The 19,815-nt window shown below is 44.3% G+C and overlaps 1 protein-coding gene across 8 annotated transcripts in view; it reads right to left on the bottom strand.

The window, feature by feature from the left end:
- The window catches only part of dop1a (DOP1 leucine zipper like protein A), a 283,413-nt gene that overhangs the window by 114,521 nt on the left and 149,077 nt on the right, over positions 1–19,815 (bottom strand). For all 8 annotated transcript variants that reach the window (XM_038802463.1, XM_038802473.1, XM_038802504.1 and 5 more), the window contains 2 exons: positions 17,122–17,381; positions 14,059–16,090 (listed from right to left, as the gene is read on the bottom strand). In XM_038802463.1, the coding sequence (XP_038658391.1) occupies positions 14,059–16,090; positions 17,122–17,381 (2,292 nt within the window). The remainder of the gene's footprint in view (positions 1–14,058; positions 16,091–17,121; positions 17,382–19,815) is intronic.

A 19,815-nucleotide genomic window follows, 5' to 3' on the forward strand; every position in this document is an offset into this window, starting at 1 on the left:
AAAAACCTTATTTTCTTAACATAAATCAATAATGTAATTATATAAAGACCGTATAAATGTTAGAATGTATTACTGGCAAGCAAAACTTAAATTAGTGAATAAATGAAAACTTGGCTTGTCACTTGTGAAGGGTTGCTGACCCCTGGTCTTGTCCTTTTTCAAAACAGTCAGAAAAACCTTAATATGTGCCTGGAGCTCGCTGCCGGCAGAAGCAGGTACGACTGGCGTTTAAGGGACGCCTTGACAAATACACGAATAGGATGGGAATAGAGGGATACGGAAGTGTAGGAGGTTTATAACAATAATAATCTTTATTATTGTCACAAGTAGGCTTACATTAACACTGCAATGAATTCACTGTGAAAATCCCCTAGTTGCCACATTCCGGAGCCTGTTTGGGTACACTGGGGGAGAATTCAGAATGCCCAGTTCACCTAACAGCACATCTTTCAAGACTTGTGGGACGAAATCGGAGCATCCGGAGGAAACCCACGCAAACACGGGGTGAACGTACAGATAGTGACAAAGCCAGGAATCGAACCTGGGACCCTGGTGCTGTGAAGCAATAGAACTAACCACTGTGTTTTTAGGTTAGACGGGCAGCATAGTTGCCACAGACTTGGGGAGGCAGTGGCGTAGTGGTATGGTCGCTGGACTAGTAATCCAGAGACCCAGAGTCATGATCTGGGGATTCAGGTTCGAATCCTGCCTTGGCAGATGGTGACATTTGAATTATAAAAAAAAATAATCTGGAATTAAGTCTAAAGCTGAACATGAAACCAGTCACCAGACTCCTAAATGACCCTCTTATAGACTGACCTCATTAACACTACACCCTGTATGCTTCATCCGATGCCAGTGCTTATGTAGTTACATTGTATATGTTGTGTTGCCCTATTATGTATTTTCTTTTATTCCCTTTTCTTCCCATGTACTTAATGATCTGTTGAGCTGCTCGCAGAAAAATACTTTTCACTGTACCTCGGTACACATGACAATAAACAAATCCAATCCAACGACTTTCGTAAAAACCCATCTGGTTCACTAATGTCCTTTAGGGGAGGAAATCTGTTGACCTTACCTGGTCTGGCCCACATGTGACTCCAGATCAACAGCAATGTGGTTGACTCTTAAATGCCCTCAGGGATGGGCAATAAATGCTGGACCAGCCAGCGACTCCCACATCCCATGAATGTTTTTTTTAAAAGGCTTCGAGAGCTGCAGGGCCTGTTCCTCTGTTATACATTTCTTTGTTCTATGAACACCTTTATTGGTAGTCTGTTCCTCAAAAAGCAAGATCACCCAGTTTCCCAATATCATCCTTAATTTTTAAGTATTGTCATTTATTCTTACATGTGGCATCGAGCAGGAAAGAGAACCTACATAGAGAACATAGAACAGTACAGCACAGAACAGGCCCTTCGGCCCTCAATGTTGTGCCGAGCCATGATCACCCTACTCAAACCCACGTATCTACCCTATACCCGTAACCCAACAAACCCCCCCCTTAACCTTACTTTTATTAGGACACTACGGGCAATTTAGCATGGCCAATCCACCTAACCCGCACATCTTTGGACTGTGGGAGGAAACCGGAGCACCCGGAGGAAACCCACGCACACAGGGGGAGGACGTGTAGACTCCACACAGACAGTGACCCAGCCGGGAATCGAACCTGGGACCCTGGAGCTGTGAAGCATTTATGCTAACCACCATGCTACCCTGCTGCCCCAAACCTACATCTTGCAAACTCCTCAAAGTCTTAAGTACATGTTTTCTGAGTTCTATCTCTTTTGTTCTGGAATTAATCTAGTGGGTTTCTTCCAGAATTGCCTTCAATTTTTCTCTTATATCTTTAATGATCTGAAGCACCCGATTTGGATTTAGGAACAGAGGAGTGTGCCATTCAGCCCCTCAAGCCAGTCCCGCCAATTAATACCCGTCTTTGGCCCATAACCCTTCATATCTTTACTTAATAAAAATCCATTGATCTCAGATTTAAAATTTAACATCTGTTCTAGCTTCAACTGCTGTTTGTGAGAGAGAGTTCCAAAGACCTCTGCCACCTGCTGCCACATCTCTCCTGAACGGTCTCGCCTTAATTTTTAGAATATGCCCCTAGTTTTAGAATCTCCAACCAGTGAAAATAGTCTCTTTAATCTATCCTGTCTTTCCCTGTTAATATCTTGAAGACTTTGATCAGATCACCCCCTTTGCCCTTTAAAAACAGACTTAATCTGTGTAATCTCTCCTTGTAATTTAGTCCAGGTTTCATTTGTAAACCGACGTTGCACTCCCCGAGGCCAAAATATCCTTTGTAGTCAAAGCTGGGTCATTTAAGCTAAAAGTTGGCCAACTGAGGTGGATGATGGGATTTAAAAGCAGATTGTTTGAAGCCTGCTGAAATGCACAGTCTTGCAAACCCAGACAGAGTGCACCCCCACCAGGCATTCAGCAATTAGGTGTTAACTGGAAACATCATAACAAATGAGCGTTAATGGGCACAAGATGTACATAACATCAGCAGAGACAAAGGAGACATTTGCATCTGAACCCTCTCTCCGGACATAACGGCACCAGGACAGAGGAAAACGCCAACGTTCCGGGACACATTGAAACCAATTAAGGGCTGTACCTTGATTGGAAGACACGAGAGAACTTTTTGGAAAATACCAGAAGGTATATGTGCTGGAGGCTGACCTTGAATCTCTCTCCCTCATCTGTTCCATCAACCAAGAAACCTACAACCAAGACTGACGGATATTCTACCTGCACGTGGCTAAAGAGCTGCTGTAGGAGTTTAGGGTTTAAGATATAACGATCACTGGGGTGTCTTCTAGGGAAGGTGGGAATTGTACAAGGAGGACGGGTTGCGCCTGAACTGGAGAGGCACCAATAGCCTGGGCGGGAGGTTTGCTCGTGTTGTTCGAGAGGATGTGTTGGGGGTGGGAACCAGAACAGCAGGCCAGTAAGTGTAGAGTTTGGGGGAAAAAAGTGAGACTCAGATAAACATATGCAGAATAAGAGCAGGTAGAGGGAAGCTGCAGGGCTCAGCGGGACTGTAGGTCTGGAGTGCATTTGCTTCAATGAAAGAAGTATAACAGGTAAAACAGATGGTATGGATTGGAGACGTTGGCACAGAAATGGAAGATGGAGTTTAATCTGGACTAATGGGAGATGATGCCTTTTGGAGGATTAAATCTAGCTATGAATTATATTGTAAATGCCAGAACCGTAGGTACATACAGAGGGAACTGGGCATGCAGATGGGCATCCCTGAAAGTGGCAACACAGGTGGCCAAAGGTGATTAAGATAGCCAGGGCATTGAGCACAATAGTTGGGAAATCATGTTGCAGCTATATAAACCTTGGTTGGGCTGCATTTGGAGTATTGCGTGCAGTTCTGGTCACCACATTATCAGAAGGACATAGAACCTTTGGAGAGACTGCAAAGAAGGTTGACCAGGATGTTGTCTGGTCTCAAGGGTGTTGGCTGTGAGGAGAGGTTGAATAAACTAGGATTGTTTTCACTGGAAAGACGGAGGCTGAGGGAAGACCTGATAGAGGTCTACAAAATAATGAGAGGCATCAATAGGGTGGCTAGAAGGGCAGCACGGTGGCACAGTGGTTAGCATTGCTGCCTACGGCGCTGAGGACCCGGGTTCGAATCCCGGCCCTGGGTCACTGTCCGTGTGGAGTTTGCACATTCTCCCCGTGTCTGCGTGGGTTTCGCCCCCACAACCCAAAGATGTGCAGGTTAGGTGGATTGGCCACGCTAAATTGCCCCTTAATTGGAAAAAATAATTGGGTACTCTAAATTTATTTAAAAAAAGAAAAAAAACAAAAAAACAGGGCGGCTAGTCAGGCTTTTTCCAAGGTTGAAAGTGTCAATTACAAGGGGGCACAGGTTCAAGGTGAGTAGGGGAAAGTTTAAGGGAGATGTGCGGGTAATGTTTTTCACACAAAGAGTGGTGGGTGCCTGGAACGCACTGCCAGACGATATGGTGGAAGTAGACACATTAGCAACATTTTAGAGGCATCTGGATGGGGACATGAATAGGGAGGAAATAGAGGGATACGGACTGAGTAAGGGCAGAACGTTTTTTTAAAGTTAGGACATCATGATCGGCATGGGCTTGGAGGGCCGAAAGGCCTGTTCCTGTGTTGTACATTTTTTTGTTCTTTGTAGAGAGTCGGCTAAGGTAGAGAGGTAGAGAGAGAGGTAGAGGTGGAGAGAGAGAGAGAGAGAGTGAGGTAGAGAGGGAGAAACGGGAGAGAGAGAGAAAGAAAGAGAGAGAGAGAGAGAGGGAGAAAGCGAGAGGGAAGGGGAGAGGGAGAGACACAGAAGAATTTCTACATCCTTCCAACTTTGCCAGAACTGTACAAGTTTATGCACAACACAGCAAGTATTACTGGGAAGGTCTGAGGCACATATACAGAAGTATTGTAGTCAATGTTAAATTAATTTGCATGCTTTAGCTGTTTGATAAAGTTGCAACTGTTTCATTGGAATCCGACATGTGTGGTTTCTTATTGGATTCAATACTACAGACTACCTGGGTAAATGTCTTTAAGCGATATATCAGTCGAAGTGTGTGACTGCAGGCGTTTTGCCATAGTCTACATTAGGCATTACAGAATCACAGAATAATCCAGCACAAAAGAAGCCCTTCGGTCCATTGAGTCTGCACCGATGCATGAAAAACAGCTGACCTGCCTACCTAATCCCATTTGCCAGCACATGGCTCATGGCCTTGAATGTTATGACGTGCCAAGTGCTCATCTCGGTTCTTGTTAAAGGATGCGAGGCAACCCTTCAAGGTAGTGCATTCTAGACCGTTACCACCCTCTGGGTAAAAACATTTTTCCTCAAATCCCTCCTAAACCTCCTGCCCCTCACCTTGAACTAGTGCCCCCTCGTAACTGACCCTTCAACTAAGAGGAATAGCCGCTCCCTATCCACGTTAGTTCACTTCAGCCATTATCACAGCGGTCTACATCCCACCCCAGGCAGAAGTGAGGAAGGCGCTGGATGAACTGTACACAGCCATAGACAACTATGAAACAGAACACCCGGAGGCCCTGTTCATTGTGGCCGGAGACTTCAACAAAGCCAACCTCAAGAGTGTACTGCCAAAATTCCACCAGCACATCTCCTGTCCCACCAGGGGCGACAACACTCTTGACCACTGCTACTCAAAAATCAAGGGCGCATACCGTTCCATCCTCCGACCGCACTTTGGGAAATCAGACCATAAGACTGTGCTCCTTCTCCCGGCTTACAAGCAGAAACTCAAGCGGGAGAATCCAGCTAAGAAGGTTGTGCAGTGCTGGCCCGAGGAGACAGAACAGCTCTTACGTGACTGCTTAGAGACAGTGGGCTGGTCCATATTTAAGAACTCAGCGACTAACTTAAATGAGTATGCCACCACTATCACAGACTTCATCAGCAAATGTGTGGATGACTGCGTGCCAAAGAAAGCAGTACGTACATTCCACAACCGGAAACCATGGCTCAACCACGACATTGACTCCCTACTGAAGGACAGATCTGAGGCGTTCAAGGCAGACGACCCTGTCCTATACAAGAAATCCAGGTACAACCTCCACAAAGCCATCCGAGATGCCAAGAGAGAATATCAAACTAAGCTAGTCACAGACAGACTCTCGGCGGTTGTGGCAAGGACTAAACAACATAACGGGCTACAAAGCGAAGCCAAGCAGTATCTCTGGCAGCAGCGCACCCCTCCCCGATGAACTTAATGCATTCTATGCTCGGTTTGAGCAGGTAACCAACAATCCGCTGTCGAGTGCCCCAGCAGCCCATAATTCACCCATACCCACCATCACAGTTTCCGAAGTCAGATCGGCCTTCCTGAAAGTGAACCCACGGAAGGCGATGGGCCTGGACGGGATCCCTGGTCGTGCACTCAGAGCCTGCGCATACCAGCTGGCAGTGGTATTCACAGAGGACATCTTTAACCTATCCCTACTCCACTCCAAGGTCCCCACCTGCTTCAAGAAGACCACCATTATACCGGTACCAAAGAAGAACCAGGCAACATGCCTCAATGACTACCGCCCGGTGGCCCTGACATCAGTTGTAATGAAGTGCTTCGAGAGGCTGATCATGAAGCGCATCACCTCCATACTCCCGGAACGCCTTGACCAACTTCAATTCGCATACCGTCGCAACTGGTCCACATCAGACGCCATTTCCCTGGCCCTACACTCATCCCTAGAGCATCTCGAAAACAAGGACTCCTATTTATTGACTACAGCTCCGCCTTCAACACCATAATCCCAGCCAAGCTCATATCAAAGCTCCAAAACCTAGGACTTGGCTCTCCACTCTGCAAATGGATCCTTGACTTTCTGACCAACAGACCACAGTCAGTAAGAATGAACACCAACATCTCCTCCACAATAGTCCTCAATACCGGTGCCCCGCAAGGCTGTGTACTTAGCCCCCTACTCTACTCCCTGTACACACACGACTGCGTGGCAAAACTTGGTTCCAACTCCATCTACAAGTTTGCTGACGATACGACCATAGTGGGCCGGATCTCGAATAACGACGAGTCCAAATACAGGAGGGAGATAGAGAACCTAGTGGAGTGGTGTAACGACAACAATCTCTCCCTCAATGCCAGCAAAACTAAAGAGCTGGTCATCGACTTCAGGAAGCAAAGTACTGTACACACCCCTGTCAGCATCAACGGGGCCGAGGTGGAGATGGTTAGCAGTTTCAAATTCCTAGGGGTGCACATCACCAAAAATCTGTCCTGGTCCACTCACGTCGACGTTATCACCAAGAAAGCACAACAGCGCCTATACTTCCTCAGGAAACTAAGGAAATTCGGCATGTCCACATTAACCCTTACCAACTTTTACAGATGCACTATAGAAAGCATCCTATCGGGCTGCATCACAGCCTGGTATGGCAACTGCTCGGTACAGGACCGCAAAGAACTTCAGAGAGTCGTGAATACCGCCCAGTCCATCACACGAACCTGCCTCCCGTCCATGGACTCCACCTACACCTCCCGCTGCCGGGGGAAAGCGGGCAGCATAATCAAGGATCCCCCCCACCCGGCTTACTCACTTTTCCAACTTCTTCCATCGGGCAGGAGATACAGAAGTCTGAGAACACGCACGAACAGATGCAAAAACAGCTTCCTCCCCACTGTCGCCAGACTCCTAAATGACCCTCTTATTGACTGACCTCATTAACGCAACTCCCTGTATGTTTCAACCGATGCCAATGCTTATGTAGTTACATTGTATATCTTGTGTTGCCCTATTATGTATTCTCGTGTATTTTCTTGTATTTCTTGAATTTTGTTTAATTCCCTTTTCTTCCATGTACTGAATGATCTGTTGAGCTGCTTGCAGAAAAATACTTTTCACTGTACCTCGGTACACGTGACAATAAACAAATCCAATCCAATCCAACCCTGTCCATGCCCATCATAATCTTCCACACCTCAATCAGATCATCCTTCAGTCTTCTCTGCTCCAACTAAAACAACCCAAGTCTATCCAACCTCTCTTCATAACCTAAATGTTCCATCCCTGGCAACATCCTGGTGAATCGCCTCTACACCCGCTCCAGTGCAATCACATCCTTCCTATAATGTGACAACCAGAATTGCACACAGTACTCCAGCTGTGACCTCACCAAAGTTCTATACAGCTGCAACATGACCTCCCTGCTTTTGTAATCTATGCCTCGATCGATAAAAGCAAGTGTTCCATATGCCTTTTTACCACCATCGTATCCTGCCCTTCTGCCTTTTCCCTCCTTTCCTTTGGTGCCTCCCTCCTCGACAGCCAACCGTCCCGACTTCCTCCCTGCTCGACGGCCAATCTTCCTGACCTCCTCCCCGCTCAACGGCCGAGCTTCCTGACCTCCTCCCCGCTCAACGGCCGAGCTTCCTGACCTCCTCCCCGCTCAACGGCCGAGCTTCCTGACCTCCTCCCCGCTCGATGGCCAAGATCCTTTCCTCACAGTTTTATAAATCGTTTGGGGATTCTCATCTGGTATCCTATCGAAAATTGGGATCTGGTCTAGTATCCTAACAAACCCCTCTATTCAAGAGGGGAGGAATGGAAAACCAGGAAACTAGAGGCCAGTTGGCTTGATGTCTGTCATGAGAAAGGTGTTGGAATCAATAATTCACGAGGTTATGGCTGGGCACTTCGAAAAACTGAAGGGAATCGGGAAGAATCAGCATGGTTTTACAAAAGGGCAATTATGTTTAACCAATTTATTAGAGTTCTTTGGAGGAGTACCATGTGTTGTGCATAGAAGGGAACCAATAGTAATACTATACTTGGATTTCCAATAAGCATTTGATAATATGCCGCACCAAAGGCGATTGTGGAAAATAGAAATCTCGTGGTGGAGAGGGTAACCTATGGACCAGGATAGGAGACTGGCTGGCTGGAAGGAAACAGAGAGTATGCATAAATGGGTCTTTGTCGGATGTGATGGGGTGGAGGGGGGATGGATAGGAATGTGGAACTCAAAAACAAACAGATAAGCTGTATCTTATTGACTGGTGGTGCAGGCTCGAAGGGCCAAATGACAGACAGCAATATTCAAGAAGATCAGGAGAGGAGGGGAACCCAGAGATAGACAGCAATATTTAATAAGATCAGGAGGCGAGAAGGACCCGGAGTCAGACAGCAATATCTAATAAGATCAGGAGGAGGTCGGAGACAGACTGCAATATCTAATAAGATCAGGAGGAGGAGGAGGACCCGGAGACAGACAGCAAATCTAATAAGGGCAGCACGGGAGCACAAGTGGATAGCACTGTGGCTTCACAGTGCCAGGGTCCCAGGTTCGATTCCCCGCTGGGTCACTGTCTGTGCGGAGTCTGTACGTTCTCCCAGTGTCTGCGTGGGTTTCATCCGGGTGCTCTGGTTTCTTCCCACAGTCTGAAGACGTGCGGGTTAGGTGGATTGGCCATGATAAATTGCCCTTAGTGACCAAAAAGGTTAGAATGGGTTATTGGGTTACGGGGATAGAGTGGAAGTGAGGGCTTAACTGGGTCGGTGCAGACTCGATGGGCCAAATGGCCTCCTTCTGCACTGTATGTATGTTCTATGTTCTAACATCAGGAGAGGATGAGGTCGGAGACAGACTGCAATATCTAATAAGATCAGAAGAAGAGGAGGACCCAGAGAGAGACAGCAATATTCAAAAAGATCAGGAGAGGATCATCCGGAGGCAGACTGCAATATCTAACAAGATCAGGAGAGGAGGAGGACCCGGAGACAGACAGCAATATTTAATAAGATCAGGAGGAGGAGGACCTGGAGACAGACAGCAATATCTAACAAGATCAGGGGGAGGAGGACCCGGAGACAGACTGTAATATTTATTAAGATCTATCCAACCTGTAGTTCTGGACAGACAAAGCAGGTTTGTGACATTGCAGGAAAACGGGTAGTTGATTGGTTGGTGATATTGTTCACATGTAGCTTAAAAAGCTTGGGTAAAGTTAGTCATCGTTGGATTTTATGAGTCGTCATGGCTGCTAAAAGTAATAAAACTGGTATTTAGACTGGCTTGTGAATATTTCCTATTTATCTTAATTGGGGAATTTCAATATGGATCAGTAGCATTATAAACAGAGGCAAGACCAAAGAGATTATCTAAAATGTAATCAGCAAAATAATTAAACACAATAAGAATGGCAGGGTAGGTGACGTATCAGCAGCTGCAATATGTGGGTGGTTTGGACTCCAGTGTAATCCATGGAAAACACATCTGGGTTGGACGAGCTTTGGCTCAGTTATTGAGCTGGAGGTCTGCTGCTAAGACTGCAGCACATCAGGGAGGGGAAAGGTTATCCGGCCATTTTGTTTCAGGAGGTGATTACACCCCTTACAAAAGGGACACCTAATTTGGTCAATAGTCAGGGACATGTGGGTGTGACAGCTATTGGAGCTGTTATGGGAATTAAGAAGCTACAAGTGGATCCACCTCAGCCCTTACAATTGACCAACAGGTATAAGGCTCTTGCAGCCAATGTAGATGCAAGTGTGGGGGTTCAGGAGAGCTGCAGAGTAGATGAGCGAACTGACCTTAGCACTGTGGAAGCCATTTAAGCAGTGAGAATGAATAGAAATGTAGTGGTAGTAGGGTAATAGACACAGTTCCCTGTGGCTGAGAGTTTGAGTCCTGACTGCCCGGTGCCAGGATCTGGGACATCTGTTTTGAGCAGAGGGGATCTTAAAGTGGGAAAGAGAGGATCCAGTTGTCATCGTCCATGTATGCACCAGCGACGCAGAGGACTAGTAAAGAGGTTCTGCTGAGAGAGTATGAGCAGTTGGGGGCTAAATTATAAAGCAGAACATCAAGGTAATAATTGGATCATTGCCTAGCGTCACAAGCAAATTGGAGTACAATGAATAAGGTTAAAGAATTAAAAGCATGGCTCAAAGATTGAAGTCTAGCAATGCCTGCATCCTATGAACACATATTAAAAAGTGTGTGGAGTTAGGTTGCAGAGAGTGTGTGGTGGTAATGTCACTAGTAATCCAGAAGCCTAGAGTTCAGAACTAGGGTTCAAATCCTGTTATGGCAGCTGTTGGAATTTCAAGTCACTGATAAATAAAGCTAGTCTCACTAATAGTGACCATGAAACTATTATTGATAGTTGTTAAAAACTATCTGGTTCACTAACGACCTTTAGGGGGAAAAAATCTCCCATCTTTACCCACTCTGGCCTAGATTTGACTCCAGACACACAGCAATTTGGGTTACACATTGATGCCCTCTGAAATGGTCTGGCAAGCCACTCATTTCAAAGGCAATTCGGAATGGGGAACAAATGCTGGTCTTTCGAGTGAAACCCATATCCCATGAAATTATTTTAAGAATGGTTAGGCATGATCTGATTGAATGACAGAACAACTTTTAACATCATAAAGCATTACAAGGGACTTCACAGGAGCTTTAAAAATCAAAATCACACCACAAACAACAGACGGTAATATGAGTGTAGATGACCAAAAGCTTGATCAAAGAGATAAATTTTAAGGAGCACACTTAAGAAAGAAAAAGAGGTAGAGGAAGGAGAGGTTTAGGGATGGAATTCCAGAGCTTAGAGTCTAGACAGCTGCAGACATAGCCAACAATCGTGGAGCATTTAAAACAAGCCAGAATTAGTAATCTCAGAGGATTGTAGAGCTGGATATTAGAGAGAATGAAAGATGAAAGACTAAGGATGGATTTGAAAACAAGAAGGATTTTAAAATCAAGGCAGTGCTTGACCAGGAATCAATGTAGGTCAGTGAGCACAGCATTGCTAGATGAATGGGACTCGTGAGTTAAGATACAGGCAGCAGAATACTGAGTGACCTAAAATTTACAGAGGGTAGAATGTGCAAAACCAGCAAGGAGTGCAATGAAATAGTCAAATCAATAGGTAACAAAGGTATGAAGGTTTCAGCAGCTGCTGAATTGAGGTAGGGGCAGAATCTGGCAATACTATGGAGAAAGTAGTTGATCTTAATGGTAGCATAAGATGTGTAGTTGGAATCTCATCTTGGGCTCAAATATAGGACCAAAGTTGTCAACTGTTATGTATCTGGGAATACATCCCTGCTGGTCACGTGATGTGTAGTGACGTCAGCAGAGTTTTTGCACAATCTTTGTAGATCTCCATCTTAGATTATATAAGCAACATATTAAACCTCTCATCGCGTTGGAAACAATCCAGAGTGTGGCACCTCTGTATCCTTTCTCTTTGTGGCTAACCAACCACAGACTGCTGCCAGGGAGTGAGATAGAATAGGGAATAGAGTTTGGAGCAAGGACTGAAAACAGTAGCTTTAGTCTTCCCAATATTTAAATGGGAGACATTTCCGCTGATCCACGACTGGATGTTGGATCAGCAGCCTGTTAATTTAGCAACAAGAGAAGTGATGGTGAGGTCGAGCTGGAGGTCATTATTGTACATGTGAATACTTAAAATTTTTTTTAGAGTACCTAATTCTTTTTTTCCCCAATTAAGGGGAAATTTAGCATGGCTAATCCACCTATCTGCACATCTTTGGGCTGTGGAGGTGAGACCCACGCAGACATGGGAGAATGTGCAAACTCCACACGTGCATGTAAATAGTTACACTGTAATTCAGATAATATTGTGTCCGGAAACAGTGATCTATATTTGTATTGTTAAATACTAGATATAAAATATTGATTTAAGTGGGTTTAATTTATTGTTTTGTGGAGGAAAGGGTATAACTCTAGTTAGATTCATGTTAAACAAGGTGTTTGCATGTATGGGGGTTTTTGATTTCCGTTTAAACTGTGTTTTTACTGTGCTAAGAGTGTACGACGTGAAAAATAAACGTGAGCTTGGAGAAAGAATGAGATGTTGCTAAGCAACCAGGGGCAACTTTTGGATAGAAGATTTATTGAGTGTTAGTGTTGAACTACATCCAGGCAGTTGATGATAAGAATCTAGAGAGGCAGCAGCTCTCAGCTCTGCTAGAAACAGGAAAGCGTTACAATGGAGTAATGGGCACAAAAAAAAATCAAGCTCCAGAGAAGCTAAAGAACAGTTAGTTCTGGAAAACGGAATAAAAAAGAAGCTCCAGGAATAGTGAAGAAAAAAGGACCAAAGAAGAATTGTCTTTGGAACACAGACATAGAATTTACAGTGCAGAAAGAGGTCATTCCGCCCATCGAGTCTGCAGCGGCCCATGGAAAGATCACCCTACCTAAGCCCTCACCTCCACCTTATCCCTGTAACCCCATCTAACCTTTTTGGACACCAAGGGCAATTTAGCATGGCCAATCCACCTGACCTGCACATCTTTGGACTGTGGGAGGAAACCGGAGGGCCCGGAGGAAACCCACGCAGACACGGTGAGAATGTGCAGACTCCACACAGACAGTGACCCAAGCCGTGAATCGAACTTGGGACCCTGGAGCAGTGAAGCAACTGTGATATCCACTGTGCCGAACAGGGTACTGGCCATTAAAGTCAGCTCAGGGAAGAGAAGAACTGATGCGGTTGGCTACAGAAAAGCCACACATCTGATGCAATTGTAAATTTGGTGTCCTTATTGGAAACAGCTTTTGGAAACAATAGTATTCTGTTTGGGACTGAATGTTTGAGTTTGTGTAGAAAATTGGATGCATTTTGTGATTCAAGACAAACGAATACTAAAAGAGTTGAAAAACTGGAGGCAGATCCGTGCCAACACAGCTGAGGGAAAGCCTTATTTGAGGGACCAGTTAGGAAACCTGGAATTGGATCCTTGATGACAACAGCTGATGGAAAGCATTGGTTGAAAGTGTGTCTTTGAAAGTAGAATTTTGAAATAAACTCTGTGACAATCATCTGGGTGGGGTTTGAAAAGAAATCCACAGAAAATCCATTGAGCAGCACCTGTCACTTGGTTTCAGAGTGGGGTGTTGTCTGACCACAGTTAGCATGTTGGGTACAAGGACTGTGTGTTTAATCAGAACATTATAGCACAAGGCATATTCTGCAACCCGTGTTATCCTTTAAACTGGAGTACATCCGTGCAGATAAGGGAGGGTGAATGAAGGATCCTCACCTTACTTTTTAAAGTCAAAATTTTCATGTTTAAAAAATGCTTTGTTCTCATGGTTCTTGCACTTGCTTAAAACCGGTTACATCCACAACATGTTTGAGTTCTAGTGAAAGGTTATAGTCCCAAAACATTGACTACTTCTCTCTCTGCCAACGCAGCCTGATATGTTGATTATGTTCGACACTTTTGTTTATATTACAAAAATTGGACTTGGTCTTCAATACCCTGTTGAATTAATTTAACCTGCTCAGGAGAGATGCTAAAGTAGTTGTAATTCTTAACTGAGGAATAATGAGCTGCTAAATTGGATAAAAAGGCTTTATACCTGTATAGGACATTTTCATTTCAGTGCTCAGTAGATGGTTTTCCTCAGAATCTACTAAACTGGGTTTTTGCAATGTGTGGAATGAAGAATAAATCTTAAGAAAAAAATTAAACATATCAAAACTCAGGACTTTTAACAGTAAATACCTGCTGTTCGACATTCCAGATTCATATTTATACTGATGGATTAGGTTGTCCAAATTTCGGCAAAGTTGTAACGTCACAGCTGTCACCATCTTTTGCAGTACTTTCCCCATATATGGAAGAGTTGATGTTATCAACCCAATCCATTGAGAGTCCATTTTACAGGAAAAAGGTTGATTTAATGCCTTAATTACAGCAGAGATGAACATTCCCTGAGACGTAATTGGTTGGGAGTGTAGATATTGTAAGGAGGTCAATGGCTGCTGTGGATTACTATTCTCCAGGTCAGAGGTGACAAATTCATATCCTGTCTCACTATCTTCAGATGCAACCATCACTCTGTGCTCCAGGACAATCAAACGCTGCACCAGCTTTAGTAGCTGAGCCTGCAATGTACTGCAATTGTCAATTTCATCTGCTGAAAAGTTGATGATACTGTCCTCAGATAACCCCTCTTCAATGGCCATTACATTCTTCCCAGCTGTTCTCAGATAATGCCACTTCTGTGCGCTGAAGACAGAGGAAAGCAAGCAATGGAGGACTACCTTCTGAACTTTACATTTCAGCAACATGTCAGAGATAAAGCTGGCAAAGCCTTTGGCAGAACTTTCAGTCACTTTTGCCAGCTCAGTAAAAAGTAAGGTGAGGATCTGTATGCTCACGATTTGCAAATTTTGGTTTCCAGAAAGGTCCTGTTGAGTCACTTTTACATGGGCTGGGTAGTAACTCCTCATAAAGTACAAGCAGAGAGAAATAATGATCTCTATGTACATTGAACTACGGAAAGCATGGCTAGAATCAAGTGGAATGTGACTGTAGAAGTCCCTGCCCATGACAGAAATTCGGTGCCTGGCCATTAGATTCTGGAGCAGAGAGAGCTGTGGAGTATAGGTATTATTTACACTGGTGGTGGAAATGGCACTCACAAATCCTACTGGATTTGCTTTCAAGATAGATTCAATTGCAGAAAGAGCATGTAAAGCCCTTGTGGAGTCACACACTTGAAGATAGAGTAGAACATGCTGGTATAAAGGATGAACATGAAATTTTGATGTTTTCCAGACTCCTGGAGATCCAATATCACTCTCAATTTCAGAAATTTCACCTTCACCGCAGCTATACCAGTTCTCCAGATCCAAGCTATCACCAAAAGACACATTAGGTGGTTTCATTTTTTCGTTCTGTGCCTTCTTTTTATCATCTTCCTTCTTTTTGCTTACTTTTATTTTGGGTTTTGCACCAGGTGGTTTAGGAAAATCTTTGATGCCAAGTTCTCTGTCAGATGGTTTCTCCATCATTTTACTGTATGGTCCTAAATGGTTACCAGTAGGGCTTCTCTTTAATGACTGCATCTCTTCTGCAGAAAGACTGTATTTAGACAAAGGATCTTCAAATACTGTGATCGATGGTGAGGATTTAGGTCTACTTAGGCTTCCAGACATGGTCCCAATGCCATCATCAGTTGAAGACAGCACATTTTCAGGGCTGTTACACTTAATCATTCCATTCAGGGTACTTCTCATATGTAGGCTTTTAGTTTCATTTTGAAAAGAACCCTCTGTTGCCTGTATGTTAACACTTGACCCCAATACGTTGATTTCCGTCTGAGCTGGAGCCTGGCACTCTCGAGATTCAGGCTGGTCTTTTAATCCATCTACAACGCTGCTGATCAAATGTGAAACCACTTGCTGCACAATTACATCCACTGAATCTTCTGACCAAATCTGTGAATTCCCATTGGTCGTAGCACTGCCCGTGCTTAATGGTTCTGCCTCATAACTGCTGTTATCTCCTGTTGAGGACTGGGAACAACCAGATTCTGAACTATGTAGGATTTCTGCGTGTTGCTCCTGTAAATCGAAGTCTGACACTCCAAATGGTAGGGTTTCACTACTAGTGCTCAGCATAGACAATCTGTCACTCAGAGGGTTTACCGTAAAACTGAAGTTCTCCATTTCTTCTGCACCTAAATGTTTGTTCATAGTTCCCTTAGAAACTGTGTGTTTTCCAGAGTCAAAGGATAGGTGTCCAAAAACTATGGGGTAAATGATACCAGAAAGAAAGTTAACTTCAACAGTGATTTTCTGAAGTCAAGCTTGTTAACAACCTTTAATAATTTGATTAAACAGAAATCAAGCCTTAAAAGAGTTTCAAAAAGCATGTTTTACACTGTCCACTTTCTACCTGCAATTAATACCCTGGATATTTCCTTTCAATACAAACATTACCAATTAAAATTATCGTTGCACTCTTGCCAATTCCAACAAATTAATGTTTTTTTTCCTGCAAACTGAAGACCACAAAGAGGCAGGGAATTAGATAACAATCTTCAGCTGTAACGTGTGTGGTATCCAACTGGGGAAAATCTTTAAATATTTGAAACCATTTTTCCCTGCTCAGTCCATAAGACCATTTTATTCCGAGCAGTGGCCATTTAACAGAAGATAGTGGCTTAGTACAGAATTTGAGTATTGTTGAAAAAAAAGTTCAAACTTTTCATCTTGCATTCATCAGGACAGATGCAAGTGTGCTAATTTTAAAGGGAACAAATGGCTCACTTACATATTCTCATACACAGGGTCCTGTCCTCTGTTGGCAATGTCCAGACATTGTGCCTTTTCTTGAATAAAACAAAAGTGTGGAGGGCAATAGCTCCCTGGTGCATTCTCCATAGTGATAATGCCTTGACCAGAGTTGACTTGCAATCAATCAGCACCTTTTTCTCATGCAAAATAAATTGTGGCTGGCTTTGAAATTTGGCATTTTTGCATCTATTCTGATGAATCTAAGATGAAAAGCTTTGGCACCTTGCCATTTTTTTTCCCCAGAAGAAAAAATGCTAAAGCAAATTCACAGTTGTGAGTCAAACCCAAGCAGGTGTGGGATTACAGGAAAGCACCACAGGTACCATTAAAAAGGTAGATTTCAAGGAAGATTTAAAGTAAGCAGGGATTTATTTATGTTGAAATTCAGAATAGTTGGAATTCACTTGGCATAGAAGATTACGATCATGGAAATGTTAATTAAATAAAATACATCTGACTTCTCACATAACAGAATGCTCACCATCTGCACCATTAATTCCTCGCAAGTAATTAACTGCATCTTCTTCAATGGGTGTATTCTTGGATTTACTTATGTGCCTCTCTATTTGCATTCGTTGCACGGAGATACGCTGGGTTTTTGGATGGAGCAGCAGCAGAAGCAGTGGCTCAAGGATCCTTGCAATGTCATGTCTCTGGACACATTGGTTCAGCCAGGCCTGAGCCACTGAACAGATGGAGCCATCCATGCTACTCAGGCTATCGAGCATTATAAAGAGAGACCTGTCAAAACAAAATTTCATAGAATCATAAAATCTCTACAGTGCAGGAGGCCATTCAGCCCATCGTCTGCACTGATCTTCTGAAAGAAAGAGGCCCACTACCCCACCCTAACCTGTACATCCCTGGACACTAGGGGGCAAGTTTAGCACGGCCAATCCACCGAACCTGCACATCTTTGGACTGCAGGAAGAAACCGGAGCACCCAGAGGAAATCCATGCAGACACTGGGAGAAGGTACAAACACCACACAGTCACCCAAGGCTGGAATTCAACCCGGGTATCTAGCGTTGTGAGGCAGCAGTGCCAATGTGCCACCCTGATTCACAAAAATATAAAAACACTTATACTTCAGAAAAACACCAATGAGGGCAGCACGGTGGCACAGTGGTTAGCACTGATACATTACGGCCCCGAGGTCCCGACTCTGGGTCAGGTCCTTGTGGAGTTTGCACATTCTCCCCGTGTCTACGTGGGATTTGTCCCCACAACCCAAAGATGCGCCGGGCAGGTGCATTGGCCACACTAAATTGCTCCTTAATTGGAAAAAATAAATTGGGTGCCCTAAATTTAAAAAAAAAAAGAAGAAAAACACCAATGATCCCCTGATCATCAGAGATCTCAAAATGATCTAGAATCCAGCAGCAAGTCGTAGCTAATGGCCAGTTCACACCAAATAGTAGTTTGCATTTAATTAAAGGAGGAACTGTTCCCATTGCTGGAACGGTCAAGAATTAGAGGGCATAGATTCGAGGTAATTGGCAAAAGAAGCAATAGCGACATGAGGAAATGAGAATTTAGGATCTGGAATGCACTGCCATAGAGTGTAATGGAGACAGCATCGATTGAGGCATTCAAAAGGCAATAAACAGGAGAAATGCTGCAGTGCTGGGGGAAAAGGCAGGGGAGTGGTACACAGTTGATGGATCTCTGTGGCTATGCGGAACCCTGGATAACCATTATCCCTTCTTAGTTCCCAAATAACAGAGATCAAGGGCGAGATTCTCCGAGCCCAGCGCCGAGCTGGAGAATCAGCGCAACTGCGCCACAACGCCGGTGCGCGATTCTTCGAGGTGCGGAGAATCTGCGCCATTTGTGCCGGCACGTTTGACGCGGCCACGGACCGCTGGAATTGGTGGGACGCCGATTCTCTGGCCCGGATAGGCAGAGTGGATATGGCAGAGTCCTGGGGCCGGGCGCGCTGAAGAAGTCCCCCGTGCATGCGGAGGTTGGCGCGGCCCAACTGCACATGCGTGTGTTCGCGCGGCGCCCACTTGGCGCCAGGAAGGGACACTGGAGCGGCGTGAACCGCTCCAGCGCCGTGCGGGCCCTCTATGGGGGCCAGAATCTGTCGGCCCCGTGCCCATTTCACGACGGCGCGAATACTTGGTGTTCACGACGGCGCGAATACTTGGTCTCCATTTTGGAGAATCGGCCCCCGAAGTCTGTGTTTTTTTTTAGCAAAGTTCAGTTGAACTTTATTTGTCAGCTTGTGCCACTGGTAAACTTTATTTGTCAATACAAGATTAGGTCAGATTGATTGTCTTTAGCGAATGCAGTAGTTGAGTTTTCATTCAATTACAAATCGTGGTAATTCTTCAAATCATAATACACAGTATAAAATGACTGAGTGATTTAAACAAAAGAATGATGGCAATTTAGCAAAACAAGCAAAGAAAATACGTTTCAGAAAGAGATAGATTGATTCCGGAATGGATGTTTCCATCCCAACAAGTGATTCTTAAGGAGATTATTAGCTTAAGGTCTCACATTCTTTACAGCTGTGATTGGATTTAACTAATTTATAATTCACTCAATTCGGCCAAACTGTCTGTCCGTCAATTTAAGAGAGATATGTATTTAAATATATTGGCACAAATTTTCCCATACCATCACCTGCCAAGTTTCCAACTTATCCACAAATATATCGAGACATTATTGGAGAAACACAGTTTTTGCTAAGAAAGTATCTCTCTAGACTGGCTGTTTCCATAGAAATAGAACTGCTCGTTCTTTCACACAATGGGACCTTTCAGCCAGCTGACATCACTGTTCCTTCAGTCTCTAGCAAGTCTCAAGCAATTTGCAAAATGTTCCCAGCTATTCGTCTTTCCTCACTCATGGTTAATATGATTTAGTTAATTATTCTTAATGAGTTCTCAATTAAACCTTTTACCTATATCATCTGTAGCTAACTAGAAAGCCAATTTCTATCAACGGTGATTTGTTTCTTCAGAGGACCAGCACAGACATGACTGGCCAAATGGCCTCCTTCTGTGTTGTAACCATTCTGTGAATCCAATGGCATGGATTTTGGGGTCAGTGACATACACATTATGCTTACAGCAGCCGGCAGACATTTTGTGTTTGTGCTCTTGAAAACGGTGACTTTAAATGAATCGACTTTATGGGAAAGATCAGCTACCTTCGGAAACAA

The sequence above is a fragment of the Scyliorhinus canicula genome, chromosome 1 (assembly GCF_902713615.1).
Source record: "Scyliorhinus canicula chromosome 1, sScyCan1.1, whole genome shotgun sequence".
Classification (NCBI taxonomy): domain Eukaryota; kingdom Metazoa; phylum Chordata; class Chondrichthyes; order Carcharhiniformes; family Scyliorhinidae; genus Scyliorhinus; species Scyliorhinus canicula.